This window comes from Ochotona curzoniae, unplaced genomic scaffold, assembly GCF_017591425.1.
Source record: "Ochotona curzoniae isolate NIBS_2020 unplaced genomic scaffold, NIBS_Ocur_1.0 contig_2305, whole genome shotgun sequence".
In the NCBI taxonomy this organism is placed as follows: Eukaryota; Metazoa; Chordata; class Mammalia; order Lagomorpha; family Ochotonidae; genus Ochotona; species Ochotona curzoniae.
Window position 1 is genome coordinate 265,894 of NW_024465411.1, and position 20,568 is coordinate 286,461.

The 20,568-nt window shown below is 35.0% G+C and overlaps 1 protein-coding gene across 1 annotated transcript in view; it reads right to left on the reverse strand.

Moving 5' to 3' along the window:
• The window catches only part of LOC121151242 (probable ubiquitin carboxyl-terminal hydrolase FAF-X), a 135,513-nt gene that overhangs the window by 87,733 nt on the left and 27,212 nt on the right, over window positions 1-20,568 (reverse strand). Inside the window, 9 exon segments of the mRNA XM_040972517.1 lie at window positions 1,860-1,964; window positions 4,987-5,139; window positions 6,612-6,750; window positions 6,822-7,073; window positions 7,258-7,373; window positions 9,691-9,909; window positions 11,095-11,207; window positions 14,932-15,011; window positions 18,847-18,986. Of these exon segments, the coding sequence (XP_040828451.1) occupies window positions 1,860-1,964; window positions 4,987-5,139; window positions 6,612-6,750; window positions 6,822-7,073; window positions 7,258-7,373; window positions 9,691-9,909; window positions 11,095-11,207; window positions 14,932-15,011; window positions 18,847-18,986 (1,317 nt within the window).

Genomic DNA, 20,568 nt, shown 5'->3' on the forward strand with positions numbered 1-20,568 from the left:
AACTATTACCAGCAGAATTTTTATAAGTTATTAATGATATTAGTTTTTTACATATAGGGATTCATATTTCCATTTGCCTTTGGTTTTGGTGGGTTCTATTCCTCTTCTCTGTCAAGAGAACATCTTGAATTGTCATTGGTAGGGCAGGTTTAGGAGAGGCATATTCTTTTAGCTTTTCTTGACTGTGGAAGAATTTTATTTCATTTTCAAAGAAAAGGAAAGCTTTGCTGGGTACATTATCCTGGGCTGACAATGTTTAGCTTTTAGAATCTGGAAAATATCATTCCATTCTCTTCTGGCCTTATAGCATTTTCTGAGAAATCTGCTGTGAGTCTAACTGGTATTACTCTTTAGGTCAATTGATTTTTTTTTCACGTGCACATTTAAGGATCTTTTTCTTATGTTTGATTGTAGAAAGTGTGATTATTATGCATCATGGTGAAGATCATTTTTGGTCAACTCTACTGTTCTGTGCCCCTCTGGGGTGTTGTTTCCCAATTCTTTCTCCATATTAGGAAAATTTTTCTTTATTGTTTCATCAAACACATTTTTTATACCAGGCTTCTCTTGCTGCTATTTCTGGATCTCCCATAACTCTTACAACTGGCCTTTTAATAGTGTCTCTTAATTCGTGAATGCTTTTTTTTTTGTTTGTTTAGCTTGACCCAGATCTCCTTCTAGCCTTTTGTTTATTTTGCCCTGGTGACAGGAAATAGATCCTAATTTTGAGATTCTTTCTTCTGCCTCCTTCATTCTATTTTGGAGACTCTCCACTGTACTTTCAATTTCTTCCACTGTACTCTTAATTTCTGACATATCAGCTTTTGTCTGACTCATTTTTTGCGTGACATATTCCTTAAATTCCTTGAATGCCTGTTTTACATGCTTTTTTTGTTGATAGGAAGCTTTATAATAAGTGTTTTGAATTCTGTATCCCTCTCTCATTTTCTCAATGTCTTCCTCAGTCAATTCTGAGGTTGGCAATTCTTCCTAAACCTTTGGAATTATTTCCAGTTTTGCCTTTATAATAATACTGTTGGACATTTATTCTACTAGACATATCTGTGAGCTTCTCCAAAATACCCATTTTTAACAGAAATAATTTATCTGAATGACTATGAGAGACAGAAACAGAGATCTTCTATATGATGAGTGATTTTTCAAACACCCACTACACCATACTGAACAAGAAACCATCCAGGTCTCCTAAAGTTCTTGGGACTAGGAACCTATATTTGAAGATTGAATATCAATAGGCTGATTAACATGTTTAGTGTCAACTAAATACAGTTTGTTTGCACAAAATGCATAACCATGGTTCTAAACAAGAATTTTGACACTAATACCAGCAGCTTTTGAAATAACTGTATGAACAATGATACAGTCTTCATATTCTTGATTCACAAATTTTCTATCCACATTAGAGACTTTTACCATTGATTCACAGGCTTCTGAATTATTTCCAGTTTTTGATTTATATGAATAACTTAGCAAAGAGTGCCAAGCCTGTATCACAATAAAATCAAGACAATATAATACCAGTAATACAAAGTAGTAACGAAACCTACTTCTATGTCTACAACCCCTAAAAATCAGTGCTTTCTTTAGGCATTCTTCATGTTTTTCTAATACCTCCCTGCATTCTTCAGTTGGTTTTAACCTAAATAAAATGAAGAAACTAATTCACAGGAATAGCCCAGAGGAAAAAGACATCACCAAGTCAATCAACCAACCAACCAATCAAGAAATGGGCGAGTTACCCTGATGTTCTGATGAGATTATAAGAGGCACGATTGATTTAAATGAGAGTCAATTAATACTTTTAAAATGAACAAACAACCTCTAATTCCAGCTATTACCTTAAAGCAATCAAAAAGATGATCCATTTGTTCAGAAGAAAAATCCCAAGCCAATTTTGCCAGCAAATCATGCACATTCTTCACAATGGCTTCATGTTTCCCTGCCTATTAATAATAACAACAAAAAAATAGCATACTTAAGTTTTAACAAGAGGAATTAATTAAAGTTTCTATCATCTGAACTTGAATTTCAATTTTTTTTTATTTATTTGAAAACCAGAGAAAGAATGAGAAAGATTTTGAGACCCTCATTCTGTCTGCTGGTTCATTTTCCAAACACCTGCAACAGGCTTAAACCTGAAATCTGAAACTTACTCTGGTAGGTATGTGGGTTTCAGAAACTCAACTCTAACTCATGAAGTTAGATGATTACCTGCTGATTGCTATTATTGCCTCTAGGAATAACTATCAGCAAGAAGCTGAATTGCAAGTAGAGTTGAAACTTGAACCTTGACACAATACAGGATGTGAGCATGCCAAGGTGATATTTAATCTACTACCTGACAATTTAAATATTTTAATGTTTCAGATCTATTACATAAAACTTGACAATTCCACTTTTTTTTTTGTACAACAATTTCAGGGAATTAATTTGAAAATGAAGCATTTAATATTCGCCAATAACATTAAAATAGAAATAATTAAAACATGTCAATGAAGACAATATTGAATACTTTAAGATTTATTTATTTTTATTGGAAAGGCAGATATACAGAGAGGAGGAGAGATTGAGAGGAAGATTATTCCATCTGATGTTTGACTCCCCAAGTGGCCGCAATGGCTAGAGCTGAGCCAATCTGAAGCCAGGAGCCAGGAGCCTCTTCTGGGTCTCCCATGTGGGTGCAGGGTCCTTGACTGCTTTCCCAGGCCACAGGCAGAGAGCTGGATGGGACATGGGGCTAGCGCCCATATAGGATCCTGTATGTTTAAGGTGAGGACTAGCCCCTATGCTATCACACCAGGCCCTAGTGTTTCTTTTACAAGAAAAAAAAAATCAAAATACATGCTAGTTATTTCTATTAACAATACTTCTCAAGGAATGCAGGAATAGCAATCTGCATTCAGATATTATAAAAAATCATGCACTAATACTTCCAAGACTACTAATTTTGAATAAAATCAAGCGTGATTCCTTGTCAGGATGCTCTAAGTGCTGGTTATCCCATTTCTGATTCAGCTCCCTGCTAATATACCTGGAAAAGACATAGAATGTGGGTCCTTGCCATCAACGTAGGAAACCAGGATGTAATTTCTGGCTCTTACGTTTGTTGTGAAACAATTCAGTGATGGCAGCCATTTGGAGAGTGAACAAGTGGATGCAACAATTCTATGTTTCTCCTTTTGTGTTTGTCAAAATACTTTTCAAATAGATCAGAAATATGTAAGTTTTTTTTATCTGAATAAAAGTTCCTTTTTTAAAAAAAGGCAATACAGTAATTAATTCTTGTGGTACATTTCCCCATTTTATAGGAAGATTTCTAACTATGGATAGAATGCTAAAAATAATAAACTGTTTTCTTTTTCCAGTTTGTAAAGCAAAGGGAAAAAGGGTTAAGGGCTCCTGCCATGTGGCAGAGGCCTGCATTCAAGAAAGGATAAAATAATGTCTTTAGATGCATTATTCTACCACAGAAATTTATGTTAAATTGCTTCACACTTTTCTAAACTTCAGTGTATAGACATGAAGAGCTGGCACTGAGCCACAGAGGGTGAAACTATTACCTGCAAAGCCAACAAATCAGCTGCACTCCTACCTGCTCCACTTCTGATCCAGCTCCCTGCTTATGTGCCTGAGAAAGCAGTGGAAGATGCCCAAATGTATGGGCTACTGTACCCATTTGAGAGACTCTTACAAAGCTCCAGACTTCTAATTTCACTCTGACCTTTCCCTGTCTGCTGCAAGGTTTTCTGGGAGTGAGACAACCGACAGAGATACTCTCCCTCTCTTTCTAATAAATAAAATAAAAATTTTAAATGATGGAATATTTAATGTTTTTTTATTAAATATTCATAACAGGAGATGTTATGAGGCATAGCACTTTAGACTACAATTATGATGTTCACATACTTTACTGGAGTGCTTGTGTCACTTCCTCCCTTACTCTATTTTTTCCTCCTAAATAAACAAATAAGAAAAAAAAAATTCTTGGGCCCAGCGCGATAGCATAGTGGTTGAAGTCCTCACTTTGAACGCACAAGTATTACGCATATAATTACTGGTTCTAATCCCGACGGTCCCATTTCCCATCCAGCTCCCTATTTGTGGCCTGGGAATGCAGTCGAGGTCGGCCCAAAGCTTTGGGACTCTACACCCACATAAAAGACCTGGAGGAATCTCCTGACTCTTGGCTTTAAATGAGCACAGTACCAGCCATTCTGGTCACTAGGGGAGTGAATCAGCAGATGGAAGATCTTCCTCTCTGTCTCTCCTCCACTCTGTATATCTGGCTTTGCAATAAAAACAAATGTTTTTTCAAAAATTCTTGAAGGTATATTTGTACAGGTACTTACATGCAAAAGCAGTTAATAAAAATTCACATGCTGCAAAATTGTTCATGTTTCCAAAAATCAGAGCAATTATTTACAAATAAGTAGGTCTAAAGCCAAGAGAGGACCCAAACACCACTTTGATCTCCACTGTGGTTGGCAGGAACATCACATTTAAGATATTACTACTGCATTACACAATCTGGGTTAGCAGGAAGCTTAAGTAGGGTGCTGAAGAAAGCCATGAAGATCAGGCACAATATGGGAGAAAGGAGGAAGAATTCTCAACTTTAACTGGTACAATGGTTTAATCCTGTGTCTGTGGCACTGGCATCCCATCTGGCTGTCAGTTTGTGTCCCAGCTGCTCTAATTTTTATGGATCTCTCTTTAGCACTAAAGGATGCCCAAATTTTGGGGCTCTTGCACCCATGTGGAAGATCTGGAAGAAGCTACTAGCTCCAAGCTTCTGATCAATTCACCCCAGACTATTGCAGCCTTTCGGAAAGTAAAGATCTTTCCCTCTCTGCAAAATCTGACTTTCAATGAAAACTTACAAATCCTCAGGAAAAAAAAATAGGAACCAGAAAAAATCTGTTAATAGTTTAATATTATAAAGAGTTGCCATTTTAAATATTTTACCTGTGCTGCCCAAATATTATTAAGATCCTGTAATGTAAGAGCTTTTTCTTTAAGCACAAAACGAAGAATCTTCTCCAGCTTTTCCACATACTGTGGTTGATGAAGACTATCTCGTAAGATTATAGACAAAATATTGTTTTGCTGTATCCATTCCTAAAAATAACACAAAATATTTTACATTTTGTACTTCTAAGCAATATGAAAATCTAAAGGTTCAAACTACATATATTCATAATAATATACTAAAATACTAACTTTGAATTGTTTACATGAAAGTTATTAAATACTTTAGATTAAATAATTCTACACATAACTCAATTATGCATACACAACACACATCCACAGATGAAGTAACCTACAGATAACACACCAATGTGAACTCTGAAATATACAATTATATAAAATCTATTCTATGCATATAGAAAATGGGTCAAAAAACTGCGTTATATACTGACACAATATTGAGAATAACAAGTCTTCCATTTGTAATAGAATTTACGCACAAGTGTGTTACAAGCTACAATAAAATTACCACAAAAATATCACAGTAATGTAAAATAGCTTCACACTTTCATAATTCTTACACTGTACAGCTATTGAACACTTGTTTGCAAAAGCAATAGTGAAAAGTCATGTTTTCTGTTTGATATCTTATAAAGCACACAGATTGAATACAAAATTCTGACTCTAAATTCTGGGCCACATAATGATTCTAATTAAACAATATTTTTTTTAAAAGATTTATTTATTTTTATTTGAAAGGAGACTATACAGAAAGGAGGAGAGACAGAGAGAAAGATTTTCCTTCCAATGGTTCATTCCCCAAGCTGCTGCCATGGCTGGAACTGAGCCAATCTGAAGCCAGGAGCCTCTTCCGGGTCTCCCACACTGGTACAGAGTCCCAAGGCTCTGGGCCGTCCTCGAATGCTTTCCCAGGCCACAGGCAGGGAGCTGGAAGGGAAGCAGGGCTGCCGGGATTAGAACTGGCACCCATATGGGATCCCAACATTTACAAGGCCGAGGACCTTAACCACTATGCTATCATGCCAGGTCCTAATTAAACAACTTTTTAATCACATTCTAATCATTTGCAATACTGAACTGAAGATTTATTCAGGGCAGAGAGAAATATATTTCTACACTATATCAACCTGCAATATACAAAGAAAATTGGAATTTCATAAATGGTCTATTTTTTATCTCACAATGAAAACATATGTAAAACTGACAATAATATGTAATGTAAAAAGAAAATAAATCCTATTCAAGAGCTCATTCTATTAGCAGTAATCTTATATTTAAACCCTAAACTTAATTGGGAAATGACCATCACCATAACTGATTAAATAGACACCATACTTGTTCAATTGTTTTAAAGATTATCTGCATCTATTTCAATTTAATCAAACTTCAAGCAGCAATAAGAGTATCAGAAACACCTTCTTCTGGCATTGATAATTTTACTTAAACAGTTATGTTGCCCTAACTACTAAACACTCATTTATTTTCAGTATAATGATGATGTTTTAGTATTAGTAATCAATTACATTATTCTGACTTTAGTTTCTTTTGACTAAATCTAGCTTTCAATATACAAAATAAAACAAGAATTAAAGCAAACTTACTGCCATTCGCTCAGCTGTTAGCCACTCTTCTTCCTTAGTATTACCATGTCGATGAGTATAATAAGATACGTTAGATATTACCTTATTTATTTCATTTAGTGCATTCATTTTTCCACTAAAAGAAGAAATCTGTAATAATCTGAAAATAAAATCTGGAGTTAATACCATTGTAATACTTCAAATATAGTAACAAAGTGAGAAACATCTTACCTAAGTATCACTTTCAACCTAAAATTTTCTATAACTTTTACAGTTGCTTCTTGTTCTGGAATTCTTGAAACTAAATTCTTCAGAGATTTAATAACCATTGAAAGTGCATCATTTTTGGCCTCATTCTTTGCTTCTTTTTTCAATTCTTCATCAGTTAAATTTTCCACTAAGTGTGGAATTATATTGATAACTGGGAGAAAGTATTTCTTTACTGTGTGTGGACAAAGAAATTCATAGCACTGTCCAAATGGTCTGAAACAGGAAAGAAAACTATAATATTCAACTTTTAAAAATTAGTATTAAGCAAACCAATCTCAACAATCAATTCAAAAGCAAATTATTTCCAAATGAGAAGAAACCATATTAAAAAAACTGAAGAACTTTTAGAAAAGAACAGCTATTTATTATAAACAAAATCAACTTTAAAATAACTTACTTAATAAAAGCTGCAATTATTTGAACATTTAATGCTGATCCATTTATGAAACGATCAAGCAAAATCTGAAACCCATTTAAACTGCCAAATTTATTGATGAGATCCACAAGCCAACCCTGAAATACATGAAGTGTAATTGAATAAAAGCACTATGAACTGTATCTGACATAATTCAAGGGCAAAATGTATCATGTGTTATTATTTACAATTAGATAATATTACCTATATTACCTATATTTATCTATATGAAATATTCTTAAAGCCTAAAGTAGCAATGGCAAGAATTACAACTACTAAGAGGGTTGTGAATTATATCTGAATCTATTTCATGTATCTTGCTAATAGAAAAAGATTGTACAAATAACATATCTAGATTTAACATGCAATATATAAATTCTTAAGAATTTGTTAAGAATAAAATGAGTCAACTATTAAACAGCAACAAAGAAAAATTTGAAATCTAATCTTCGAAAGAGCAAATTTTAAAGAAAAATTAAAAGATAATATAGGGAAAAGAGTAAGCATCTCGCATGGTGGCTACATTCCAGCTTCCTACTGATCTTAATCTCAGGAGAAAGCAAGGATGGTTCAAGTGCCTTAGTTCCATTCAGATAGTAGAACTGGATTCAGTTCTGGACTCCTGGTTTCAATCTTTCCCTTCCTACTCTCTCCTCTCCCCTTCTTTTCTCCCTTATCACTTCTCCTCCGCCTTGTTTCACTTACTCTTTTTTTACTTGGCTCCCCTAGTTTTCCCTTCTTTCACTCTTCCTCTGCTAGTCTCTCCTGATCCTCATCCTCTGTCTCTTCTGATCCGCATCCGTCACTCTCCCTCTGCTTTGAAATAGATGTGTCTTTTTCTTTTGAAAAGAAGCCCATGCTCAATTATGATGACTAGAGTTAGTTACATTGTGTTCTTTAAAAAACCTAAGAGTAGATTTTCAAGGATTCTTATCACAAAAATAATAATACATAACCTGCTCCAAGCATCCAGTTTATAATGTATTCATGTTCAAAACAAGTTTATGCGGAACATGAAATATTTTATCAATTCAATTTAAAAAGTATCAATGAATATGTGAATACACAGATCATTTAATTCTATTTCAGAGACATATCTAGTGTAAAACTGAATAAAAATTTCTTTTTGGCATAAACAACATATTTTCATAGAAATGGTACTAAAGAATGCAAAGTATTAAGCATTTTATACAATAAATAACATACACTGTGAACAATCTTCTGTTAGTTTTTATAATTCTATTTTGTATTTATTAACAGCTAAGTGAGAATCCTGTGCTCTTTGTTAACAAAGTCCTTGTGGTCAAACTGGTGGTGCTTAAATTCTGAATCTGTTGGGGCCTGGCCTGATGGCCTAGTGGTTAAGTCCTCGCCTTGCATGCACAAGGGTCCCCTGTGGGTGCTGGGTTGTTTCCAACTTGCCCCACTTCCCATTCAGCTCCTGCCTGTGGCCTGGGAAAACAGTAGAGCATGGCCTAAAGTCTTGGGATCCTGCACCCATGCTAGAGATCCAGAAGAAGCTGCTTGGTTCAGGAACACTTGCTGGGACTATTTGGAATGGAGCAATGGATGACAGATCCATTCTCTAATGCTTTCCCAGTTTGTAAGCAGTGAGCTGGACTGCAGATAGGACAACTGGAATATGAATAGGCATACTTTGAGAATGCAGGCACTGCAGATGCAAGATTAACATATTAAGCTACTATACCAATCTTTAGCTTGCATTTCTTCTCATGTGTTGTAATTATTATTGTTTCTTTAACTTCTTGAAAAGGGGAAGCTGATAGTAGCGACTACAAACAAAAATGATAAAACAAACAAAAAATACCCATAGAGTATATATATAACCAGGCCAGAATGAGGAAGTTGTTTGAGACAATCATATTCCAATTTAAAAAATGTCCTGGTTTGTTTCTGGACTCCAGTCCTGATCTAGCTTCCCGCTAATACTCAAGTGGTTGGTCTCTACTCCTTCATAAAAGCTCATATTGTTTTAAACTGCCAATTTGGAAGTGGCTTCAGTGCTTGCTACTGTAGACACTGGGGGAATGAATAAGTGAATGGGAGATCTCTCTTTATATTTCAAACAATACAAGTAAATAAAAATGGAAAACAAGCAAAACAAAAGCAGAGCACAGCTAGTGCTTATTATTTGTGGTAGGTAAATTCTCTAAAAACAACTAATTAATTAATAACTGCATCACATATAACACAGGTTAAGTTCTAGTAAATGTATTTATCAATCTGTTATTTCAGGTTTGGTTAGAAGCCTAGTGATATGAGTTCAATGTAAATAAGTAGAAACATAAAGGTTATGACTCTATGTTCAACTGAAGTTCGAAACTACTCAATGTACAAACAAAAATATCTTAGTTGAAAATATACTTAGTTGAAAAAAATATGAAACCAACACACTTTTGGTGATCGATGATCTGAAGAAAGAGCAAATAGTTCATCTTCTGGTAACGGAGTGTTTGTGGGAACTGATTCACAAGGACGTGTACCATTGTAGATATGAAATTTGCAATGAGGATTAAAGGCCATGGCCAACAATTCTAGAAGTGGAAAGCAATCTTGGGACAACTTGGCTACACAAAGCTCCACAAGGCGGTGAGTGTTATTAATAATGCATCTCTGCATGTAAGGAAATGAAGATGAGAGATGGTTTATAATGGTAAAATTTCAACTTTCAATCACCTATTTTTGTTAATCATAATACTCCAATTTTGCAATATACACACAAGCTTAATTTCAGTAATACTGTGATCAAATATTATATCATTATTTTGTATTATATCAAAAGCTATTTGAGAAGGATTACATTTAAAGTTGGCATCAAATACTGTACAGTCTTTATAGGATATGTACACATTAACATTCTTTTGTAACTCAAATCTGTTTTCTAGTGGCACTAATTCTAAACATTTAAAGTTAATTAAATTATCCTTAATTCTAAGGCAAAACTTAAATGTCATAGACCACGAAAATAACATAATTTATTTCTACACCTACTAAGTTGAATTTCAATACAGAATTTCCTGGCACTAATATATGGTAAAAGCACTTTTTTGAAATACATATTTGTTTCTCTTAATTAGTTATATTTTATAAATTTGTTACATTTTATAAATAAGAAACTAGTTTCTGGCAACAGCAGTAACTCAGCAAAAACAAAAACAAAAACCCAAAAAACCATATTTCCAATTTATAAAAATATTCTCCAGAATACAAAATTAAATTGGAATCAAAAGTATCTTATATTATCTATCTTTGACATAATACCTGAGAACATTTTTGTTTCCCTTTGTTAGTCATTTGAAGCAACTATTACTTTGAACATACTTTAAAATTATATCAAGTTTGAAATTTGAATATACATCACAACTTGTTTAAGGACTACTTTCTGATCTAAAATCCAAGAGGACAGTATTTTTTCTGTTTACTAAGTACCATATGTCCACACTTCCTTGCCTGACATTTCTACATTGTGAATTTATCATTTTCATGTACACTGAACCTCAAATTCATATTTAGTCTGATTCAAAGTTCTCCCATCTTGAATATTTTTCTTTGTCAATACTCCTATAACAAATAATGAAATGCATCATATTCCATATAATGCTACAAGGCATTTGGAATTGCAGGTGATAAAGGTTTCATAACTCAAAATTTGAAGCTCACTCTAAAAGAATATGCTAACTTTCAGTTCTGTCATACATATCGGCAGACACAATATATTTTCATCTTAGTATTTTCCAAAGATAAAGTCACAAAGACTGTCAAGTAAATTTCAGCCCTCAAAATATACACATGACTCACCTGAATTTCAAACTTCCATCCACTCACTGCCTCATCCATAAGGATTTTAGTGAAAGATACTGTTAGCCCATCTCGAAAAAAACGTTGACATGCATCACTTTTAACATCAAGGCCTAAGGAAAAGTTACAAAAGCCAAAATCAATAGGATGTTCGACTCTATCCATACCTATAGTGTCATTTAATACACTTAAATAGCAGAATGATGGACTTGGCTGTTTATGAAGGACTATATACTACTATAATGATAAATGGGAAATCACTGGAGAGGCGGAGATTTAGGGATGGGGAAAGGAAATCCCAACAGTCTTGGAACTGAATCATAAAATAAATAAATTTAATATTTAAAAATCACTAGCTTTGCTCAACAATTACTTCAAAATACTAGAATAGTGATTTTTGGCACTGTGAATATGCAAAAGAGAGCCATAAATCATTTGCCTTGAGTGAAAAACAGTCTTGAAGTTGACTGGAGCTATAGAAAAAAATTTTCAATACAGAAAAAATAAATGAAGAAGTCATTTATGTAAAGAAAATAATTCTCAGGCCAATTATGTAACACAAAACAAACTACTAATAAAATTAATTTTCAACTCAGAAAATTTGCTTTAGTGGTCTGAAATCAGTAACAGCATTTTTATTAAGATATGAGATGTTGGGAAACATTATTCAGAAAAAAATTGAAATCCTGAATTTTAGAAATAATCATCTGTAAAAAATCATATCAAGTATTATTAATACCATTTAAATAAAAGTTCCAAAGTGATATTTAACTTACATACTAAAACTTAAAAAAAGTCAAATATAAAATTCTATGTGGTCATAAATTAGATTTATCATTCAATTTTATAGATGCATCCTAACATTTTCACTTTCTAAGACACAGCAAATTATATTTTTTGTTGAAAAGAAAAACCTCTAATTCTTAATGAGAAAATTCAAACAATATTAAATTAATATCCTGAGATATGGTTATTTAAAATTATATACTAGTAGAAACCTTAAGGTCTTCAAGAACTCACAGACTGATTCACAAAGATTCCCAGAAAATCTGACCATAAGTCCTTACAAATTATATACAACTACTGAATGCCAATTCCAATGAAATACTATTTTTCTGGGTTTGTCCATTTGTAATAGTAAGACGTAGTTGATATTTACTAAACTACTGAATAAAAGAGAACATTTATTCCATTAACAAATGTAATCTGAATGCCCAGAAACATTCGTAATCTGTCAAAATATTTTCATAGAGGAGTGGATTATTTTTGTAAAATCAAAAATAAAACAATAGATTCTAAATGATTATAGGACAGTAAATTATGTTATTATCTTGCCACAAAGTTAGGCTAAAAACATTTAGATTTTACAAGAAATTAAAAACAAACATGTACAGGTAGAACAAATGTGACCAAATTTCAAATCTGTACTAAATTGTATGAAAAATGATACTTACTACACTTTCTTCTAGCTTTCAAGGTCTTGATACTAGATACACTTTCTTCACTGACTGCTTTTTAAAGATTAAAGACTTTAAATATGAAAGAGTTCTATCATGAGAAAGGAAAAATTCTCCATATTTAAAAAAAGCATACATGAAAAGCAGGTAGATAAAACATATATAACCATAATGAAACACAAATTGCCACTGAATAAGTCAGAGAATTCTATTAATTAGCCACTGTCTTTGAACAGTGTTATCAACAAATAAACCTAATGAGAAGCTGAACTCTCCATAGTATTTGCAAACATATTTTTCAGTTAAATGTAAAATTTTAAAAACACATGGGAATTCAAAGCTATGTCCTATACCATAATTTGTAAAGTAATCTTTAGCTCCTATTCATGTCATCTAAAAATTTAAAAACAAATATTTTAATTTCTGATTAACAAAAACCAAAAAATCTGATGAGAACAACATTCTCCTTAGAAACTGGAGTTTGAGAAAAGTCATCAGCAATTTCACAGTTAAATGCATGTGACGTGACAAAGCATACAAATATTCTGCCTGCAACACCTGTTTTCTAATTCAGCTTCCTAATAATGGCCTGGGAAAGCAGCAGAGGATGATTCAAGGCCTTGGGACTCTGCACACATATCGGGAGCTTCAGACTAGGGCAGCTTTGGCCACTTTGACCATTTGACCATTTGAGGAATGAACTAGAGGATGGATATCTCTCTGTGTCTCCATCTGTCACACTGGCTCAAAATAAAAGAAATAAGTATTAAAAATAGAAACAAATTGTCCAGATACATTCAATGGTTTCTTGAGGAGATCATCTCTGGTCTGAAGGCAGAGATGGCAAAATAGCATCTTGATCAATTAAAAGCCCCAACATAACATAAGCAACAACTTACAACATTATGGAGTTAATTGGCACGGAATTGAGTCACCAACATGTTAAAACTTGCAAGTTCTTAACCACATCCTATGACTACTTCATTGACATTTCAATGTTAGTTTACATAAAACTGGCTGCTATACACCTTAAAATGGTTATAGGGTACTATTCAGCTGTCTTGTGTCTATCCTTTTTTTAGCATTTAGTAGTTTATAGTGTTGAAGCATAATTTTGCTAAACTTGGCAGATTTTTGGATAGTCTAAACTGGCTTATAACTCTAACCAGGCATTTGTCAACAGTTGAGGTGCAGAACAGTTTTAGGAGGGGTATGCAGAGAAATTTCAGTACCACAGTGAGGAGTAACTAATCTTTGTGTCCCACCTAGTAAGGTATATGTGGATCCACGCTGACCGTTTCCTGTCTGCTTCTAAGCTTTCCTTGTTGTTCTCTGTCTATCTGATCTAATTTTCTTGTTTTGTTTTGTTTTTAGTGGGGGGCTTGGGGCAACCCTGATGGTCATTGCAAGAGAGGGAGGAGATCCAGAGTTGGAACTAAGCAAGGATCAGAGAAAGCTCCTCTCCCTAGCCCCGAAGGAAGTTTACTGTTCTTCTGTTTCTGCAGACCACTCAGGGCTCCTGGCTGTTATTCTGATGACCTTGGATCCTGCGAGGAAGGATTTGGGCTTCTTCCTTCCCATGTGGTAGATCCAGATGGGGGTGGGTGACCTCAGAGTTCTCGGGCTCCAAAGGCACTCCAATTCCCCATTGTCTCCTGGCAGTGGGATGTAGTCCTTGGTGCCCGTACTGATAGTCCTTGGTGAGGATCTGAGAGTCTTCAGAGTTGGGATACAAGCCTCCTCCTGTCCTCCTGCTCCTCTTTGGGGTCCATCCCCTGCTCTGTGCATATGACCTTCTGTTAAGAGGCTATCACAGGATTGCTCTTGAGTCCCCCATATGACTTTGCAGTTTTACCATTGTCTAATGCAGATTTGTGCTGACTCTATGCTTGGTAAATGCTTGCAATGAAAGAATCTCAACTGAATTTGAACTGTAATACTGCAACAAGGTGGAGGAATCCACCATGAAGGTAGGGTATGGGGAGGGGTTGGGGGAATCCCAGAGCCTATGAAAATGTGTCACATAACGCAATGTAATTAATAAAAAAAAATAGAAACAAAACAATAAAATGTCCATGATTTGAAATATCTTTTGCAACAAAATACTCTTTCATTCAGTTTTCATGAACTGTTGAAGTTCACATGTAAATTTAAAACTGCATACAATGTGAAAGGTTTACATACACTTATAGGCTGTCTGAACATTTTAATGAACCTCTACTGAGTGTACATGTGTTCATGTACACATGTACGTGTATGCATACACAACTATCCTTACCATAAATATTATAAATGATATAATATACGTTAGAAATAAGTAATTTAGAAGAAAAAGTGTTCATAAGAGTAAACAAATATTGCAGTACACACTAAAACATACCTTTTTTACTAAGATCAATGGCAGCTTCTAAAAGCACTTCTAATTCTCCTTTTGGTAAAACAGGAACCACCCATCGAGGCCTAACAATTATGATAAAAAAAGATGGTTTACTTTTTTCATGCTAATGAGTTTGACAAAGTCATCTACTATAATTAGTACTATTAAAGTGAATAAACATGACAACTACATTCAGAAACATTTTAAAAACTGGTAAATATTTTCATTATGAAATGAAGACACATTTATGTTACCTGAATACACAATTTTTAGCAACTGTCAAATTAAATAAAGCAATGACAGTTAACTGTATGAAAAGACTTTAAAAAATAATCTTGGCTTATCCATTAAATTTATTATACTTTCAAGGACTATTAACTATTGTTAATAGGAAAACGAGGTTTGGTTTGGATCAGTAAACATGAGTGAAAACACTTCTGAACAACAGTAAAATATATGATCACACAAGTAAAAATAAAGTAAATAATATTTTCAGACAAATGCCTGAATTTTGCTCTACTCAAAACACAGATTTCAAAAGGAGAGGAAAGGAAAGATAATCCATCTACTGGTCAGGATGCAGGAGAAATAGAACTGTATGCAATTAAGGTGAGTCAAATGTACATATATGTCTCACATGTGCAAGTTCCTTATAAAATCACCATAAACTTAAAAAACAACAAGTTCTGGTCTTCCAAAGTACAGCATGATAGCTACAGTCCACAGTAACTGATACATACAAATTACTTCAAAAGAAGAGCTGATAGGCTCCAAATAAAGATAAGGAATTCATAGTTTAATTGCCTGGATGATTGTGTACTAAAATACTGCATTCTAACCTTACAAAAGAACACATCAAGAACCCTATTTTACTGGGACCTGACACAATGCTTTAAGTGAATCAGTGGAAGGAAGACCTCTCTGTACCTTTTTTTCTCTGTAAATCTGACTTTCCAACAAAAATTATTTTCTTAGTATATTTTAATAAAAATGTTTAAGCCTAAAATAAAAGCCAATAAAGCAGGGTCTGTATCATGGCTCAACAGACTAACCCTCCACCTTCAAGTGCAGATGTCCCGTATGGGAGCTGGTTCATGTCCTGGCTACTGCACTTTTAATCCAACTTCTGCCTATGACCTGAAAAAGTAGCAGAGAATGGCCCAAATCCTTGGGCCTGAACCCAAGAGGGAATCTTGGAAGAAGCTCCTGGATCCTGGATCCTGGCTTTAGGTGAGCTCTGCTCCAGCCGTTGCACCAAAATGAAACAGCAGATGCAAAATCTTTCCTTCTCTTCTCTCTGTAAATCTGTGTTTCATGTAAAAATAATTTAAATAATAGTGATGCAATGGAGAAAGCCTTTAAGCTACATTAAAGACCAATGAAGGACAGTTGTGGTATAGTAGTAGAACTGTTGCTTGAACATGAGAACCAATTCAAGACTTGGTGGTTCAATTTCTGATCAAACCTTGCATTAGTAATGGAAAAAGCAGGATGACGGTCCAAGCCTTTTGGCTCTGAAAGTTTCATGGACTAATCATAGCCATTGTAGATACCCGGAAAGACAGGCAATAAGATCACTATACTTTCTCTACCACTACAACTGCCTTTCAAAAAAAACAAAACAAAACAAAAAAAACTAATTCTGGAAGAAAAAAACGACATGGAGAGCCATCTCTCTCTCCTCCTTCCTTCCTATCTCTGTTTCTCTCTCAGGCATGTAGGTCCAAACTGACTGATCAGCCTAATAAATCCCAGAAAAAAAATTCCTCCCTTAATCCTTGTAATGAGACAATAAACTCCATCAGATACTTAGAATTTACTAATACCCACACTTCTCACTTCTCTCTCTTCTTCTTCTCTCTTTTGTTTATACAAAAAGAATTTACTACCTAGTAGTAAAACCCCTAAAAATGTATACTAAAATAAACAAATGGGTTGGCACTGATGCGTAACAGGTTAGGCTTCAGCCTGCAAACCATGGAGACCAGAACAAACTGGATAACTCTCACAACCATGCTTTGACAGTAGCTGAGTGAGTGCAGATCCTATGTGGACTATGTCAGCCAGTAGACTTTGGAAGATTTCCTTACCATTGCAGCAACACAATTACCAGCATTTTAGAATTTTAATACCACTTAACGCAGCAACTCTGCAACATACTCCACATCAGGGATCCTAGAATGACATCCAGTGTTCATCTCATATCCCTGGACTCTGGTGTGGTTTGGCTGCTGGGAGAAGACCTCTCTTTCACTCTTCTCCTTTCCTCCAGATATAGGAAGTATTGGACAGAAGATAGTTGTCTTAACCACCTTTCCCCATTTCTTGACCCTTCCCTCCCTCATTGGTGGTCCACATGGACATATACCCTTCTCAAGCATGGAAAAAACCTAAAAAATGAAACTGTTACTAAAAAAAAATTTCATGGCAGAATTCCAAAGAATCAAACAGTATCTTTAATATGTCATTTGTTTTTGAAACTGTAACAATAACTAAATATAAACAATGAGTAACAAAGTAAGGCTATGAGTACAATGTTAATAAGCTACTTCAAACTGAAGGCAAAAGCAACAGGCCAGGTAGTCAGCAAGCTGATTATCTGTTTGTAGTGCCAGTTCAAGTTGTACATGTTCTACCTCTGATCCAGCTCCTTGCTTATGACTTGTGAAAGCAGCAGAGGATGGCTCAAGTTCTAAAGCCTCTGCATTCAAGGGGAGATCAGGAAGAAGCTCCTGCCTTTGGACTGGCTCAGTTTCAGCGACCCCTGTCACACCATTCACTGGGAAGTGAACCAGTGAGTGAAAGATCCCCTTTGTCTCTCCTTTTGTCTCTGTAAAATCTTTTCAAATAAAAGCAAATTAAAAAATTTTTTTAACGCAAAGACAAGTATTGTAAGATCACATAAAGCTGCCTCCTGCAACGCTAAAATCCAAAGAAATGTCAGTTTATATTCAAATTTAAATACAGTTCTCTGCTAGTTCCTCAGGAAAAGCAATGTAAGAGTCCAATTTTCTAGACCCATGGTAAGAGATCCAGATGAAGTCCTGGCTCCTGGGTTCAGCCTGGTTCGGTCATGGCTGCTATAACCATTTGTGGAGAGAAACAGCAGATGAAAGATCTCTCTCTCTCTTGTGTTCAACTGATTTTCAAGTAATAACTGATTTCTTTTTAAACAGACAAGAAGATCTTCCATCTGTTGATTCACTTCCCAAGTGGCTCCAAAAGCCAAAGCTGAGCTGACCAAACCCTGCAATGAAAAGCATCTTCCAGGTCTCCCCAACAAAAGGTCCCAAAGTTTTGGGTGTCCTCACCTGCCTCCCCAGACCTCAAGCAGGGAGCTGGATAGGAATCAGGACTGCCGGGATTACAAATCAGCACCCATCTGTGATCCTGGGGCATGCAAAATGAGTACTTTAGCCACTAGGCTACTACACCAGGCCATAAATCTTTTAGAAAATAATGAAGATGGGCCCGGCGCGGTGGCGCAGTGGTTAAGGTCCTCCCCTTGCACGCCCGGGATCCCATATGGGCGCCGGTTCTAATCCCGGCAGCCCTGCTTCCCTTCCAGCTCCCTGCCTGTGGCCTGGGAAAGCAGTCGAGGACGGCCCAAGGCTTTGGGACCCTGTGCCTGCGTGGGAGACCTGGAAGAGGCTCCTGGCTTCGGATTGGCATAGCATCGGCCGTTGTGGCTTACTTGGGGAGTGAATCATCGGACGGAAGATCTTCCTCTCTGTCTCTCCTCTCTGTATATCCGCCTTTCCAATGAAAAATTAATAAAAATAAAATCTTTAAAAAAAAAAGAAAATAATGAAGATAATAAGATACTTTTGTGAGACATCTTTTAAGCAAGTTTCATGATAAGTAGTTTGCTTTCCTTGTTTACTATATTCATTAACAGAAAATTAAAAATAAACATACCTGTTGATCATGTCATCCAACTTGACCAGGTCAGTATGTGGAAAGGCAGGTTCCTCATCTTGCTGTGGTGGGGCATCACCCTGACCATGTTCATCTGGGGGTGTTGTTGAATTTTCATTCATGGAATCAGTTGATGAGGTCTCCAATAAAATACAAACATTCCAGATTTAAATCTGTGTAAAAGGCACTCTACATTTAGAACTTTAGACATCAGCACAAAGCAAAATGTTTTAATTGTTGTAAACATGAAGTTTACACATAATAAATTTAGCAAAATGGAACTACAAGGGTTATCATTTTGTTATTTAGGGGAGTTATCTTAAGAAAACTCCATGATTACAATGACAATAACTTCGGGGATAAATAATAAGAGGGAAACAAAAAAAGGGAGAAAAGCAAGAGAGAGATAAGGGATAATGTTCTATGCATATAAATCTGTATCAAGAGAAAAAGAATAAATAAGCAATAAAGAAATATCAAGCAAATCCAATAAATGATCTCTATTTACATACCAATTTGAATAATCTTTTAAATAATAATTATTAAACATTTGGGAAAATATGGTATTAAACAAATCTTATGTGCTAAAAGGATATTTTTCATATATTGCAGACTATAAAAGCATTTATATTGGTAGTACCACAGTACAGTATCAATTAATGAAGTTATAACTAAGGAATATGCTTCTACAACATTTTCAGCTAACATAAATAGATTTAAGCTTTAAATTATAAATTATTAAGGATAATCAATTATATTACCCCACAATAAAATTTAAAAAATAAAATTATGACATCACAAGGATAATTTTTCTTACAGCTGTTTACAAATATATTAGTAAATTCAAGTCCAAAAAGTTAGTACCCAGTGGAGTTTATTTCAAGTATTCTTCTTAACTTGGCTCATTTGGCATGAAATTTTTTTTAAGATTGACTTATTCTTATTAGAAGGGTAGATGTATTCTTATTAGAAGGGCAGATGTATTCTTATTAGAAGGCCAGAGAGGAGGAGAGACAAAGAAGATCTTCCATCTGATGGTTCACTCCCCAAGTGGCCGCAACAGCTGGTACTGTGCCGATCCGAAGCCAGGAGCCAGGTACTTCTTTCCAGATCTCCCACACGGGGGCAGGGTCCCAAGGCTTTGGGCCGTCCCCAGCTGCCCTCCCAGGGCACAAGCTGGATGGGAAGTGGAGCTGCCAGGATTAAAACCAGTGGCCATATGGGATCCTGGCGTATTCAAGGCAAGGACCTTAACCACTACATTATCATTCCAGACCCATACGGAATTTTTATTTCAGTTTACACAAGTCTGTACTATATAGGACTTTTTCCCTTCATTTATACAGATCCGCAAGTTCCCAAAAAACTCATTTAGTGTATCATGAATTTGAAGTAGGCACCCAGGTATTATATATCACTGGGGAATAAGTGTTTGGCCAACTTGATATACTTTAATGCTCAGTTGTGACAGTTGAAAATCATTAAAATCTAAATTGGAGCTTCTAAAACAGCATACTTAAAACAGAAGTTTTATGTTTTTTATAGAGGAAGAGAATCTGGAGCTTATTCAACTTTTTATATTCAATGTACTATATTTGATACAGCTACTAGAGGGAAAAACGTTAAAAATTCAAAAATGGAACAGGAAAAGGGTAAGTGATCTATTTAGCGGATAAAAACAACCACATTTAAATACTTAGGCTCCTGGCTTCAGCCTTGGAA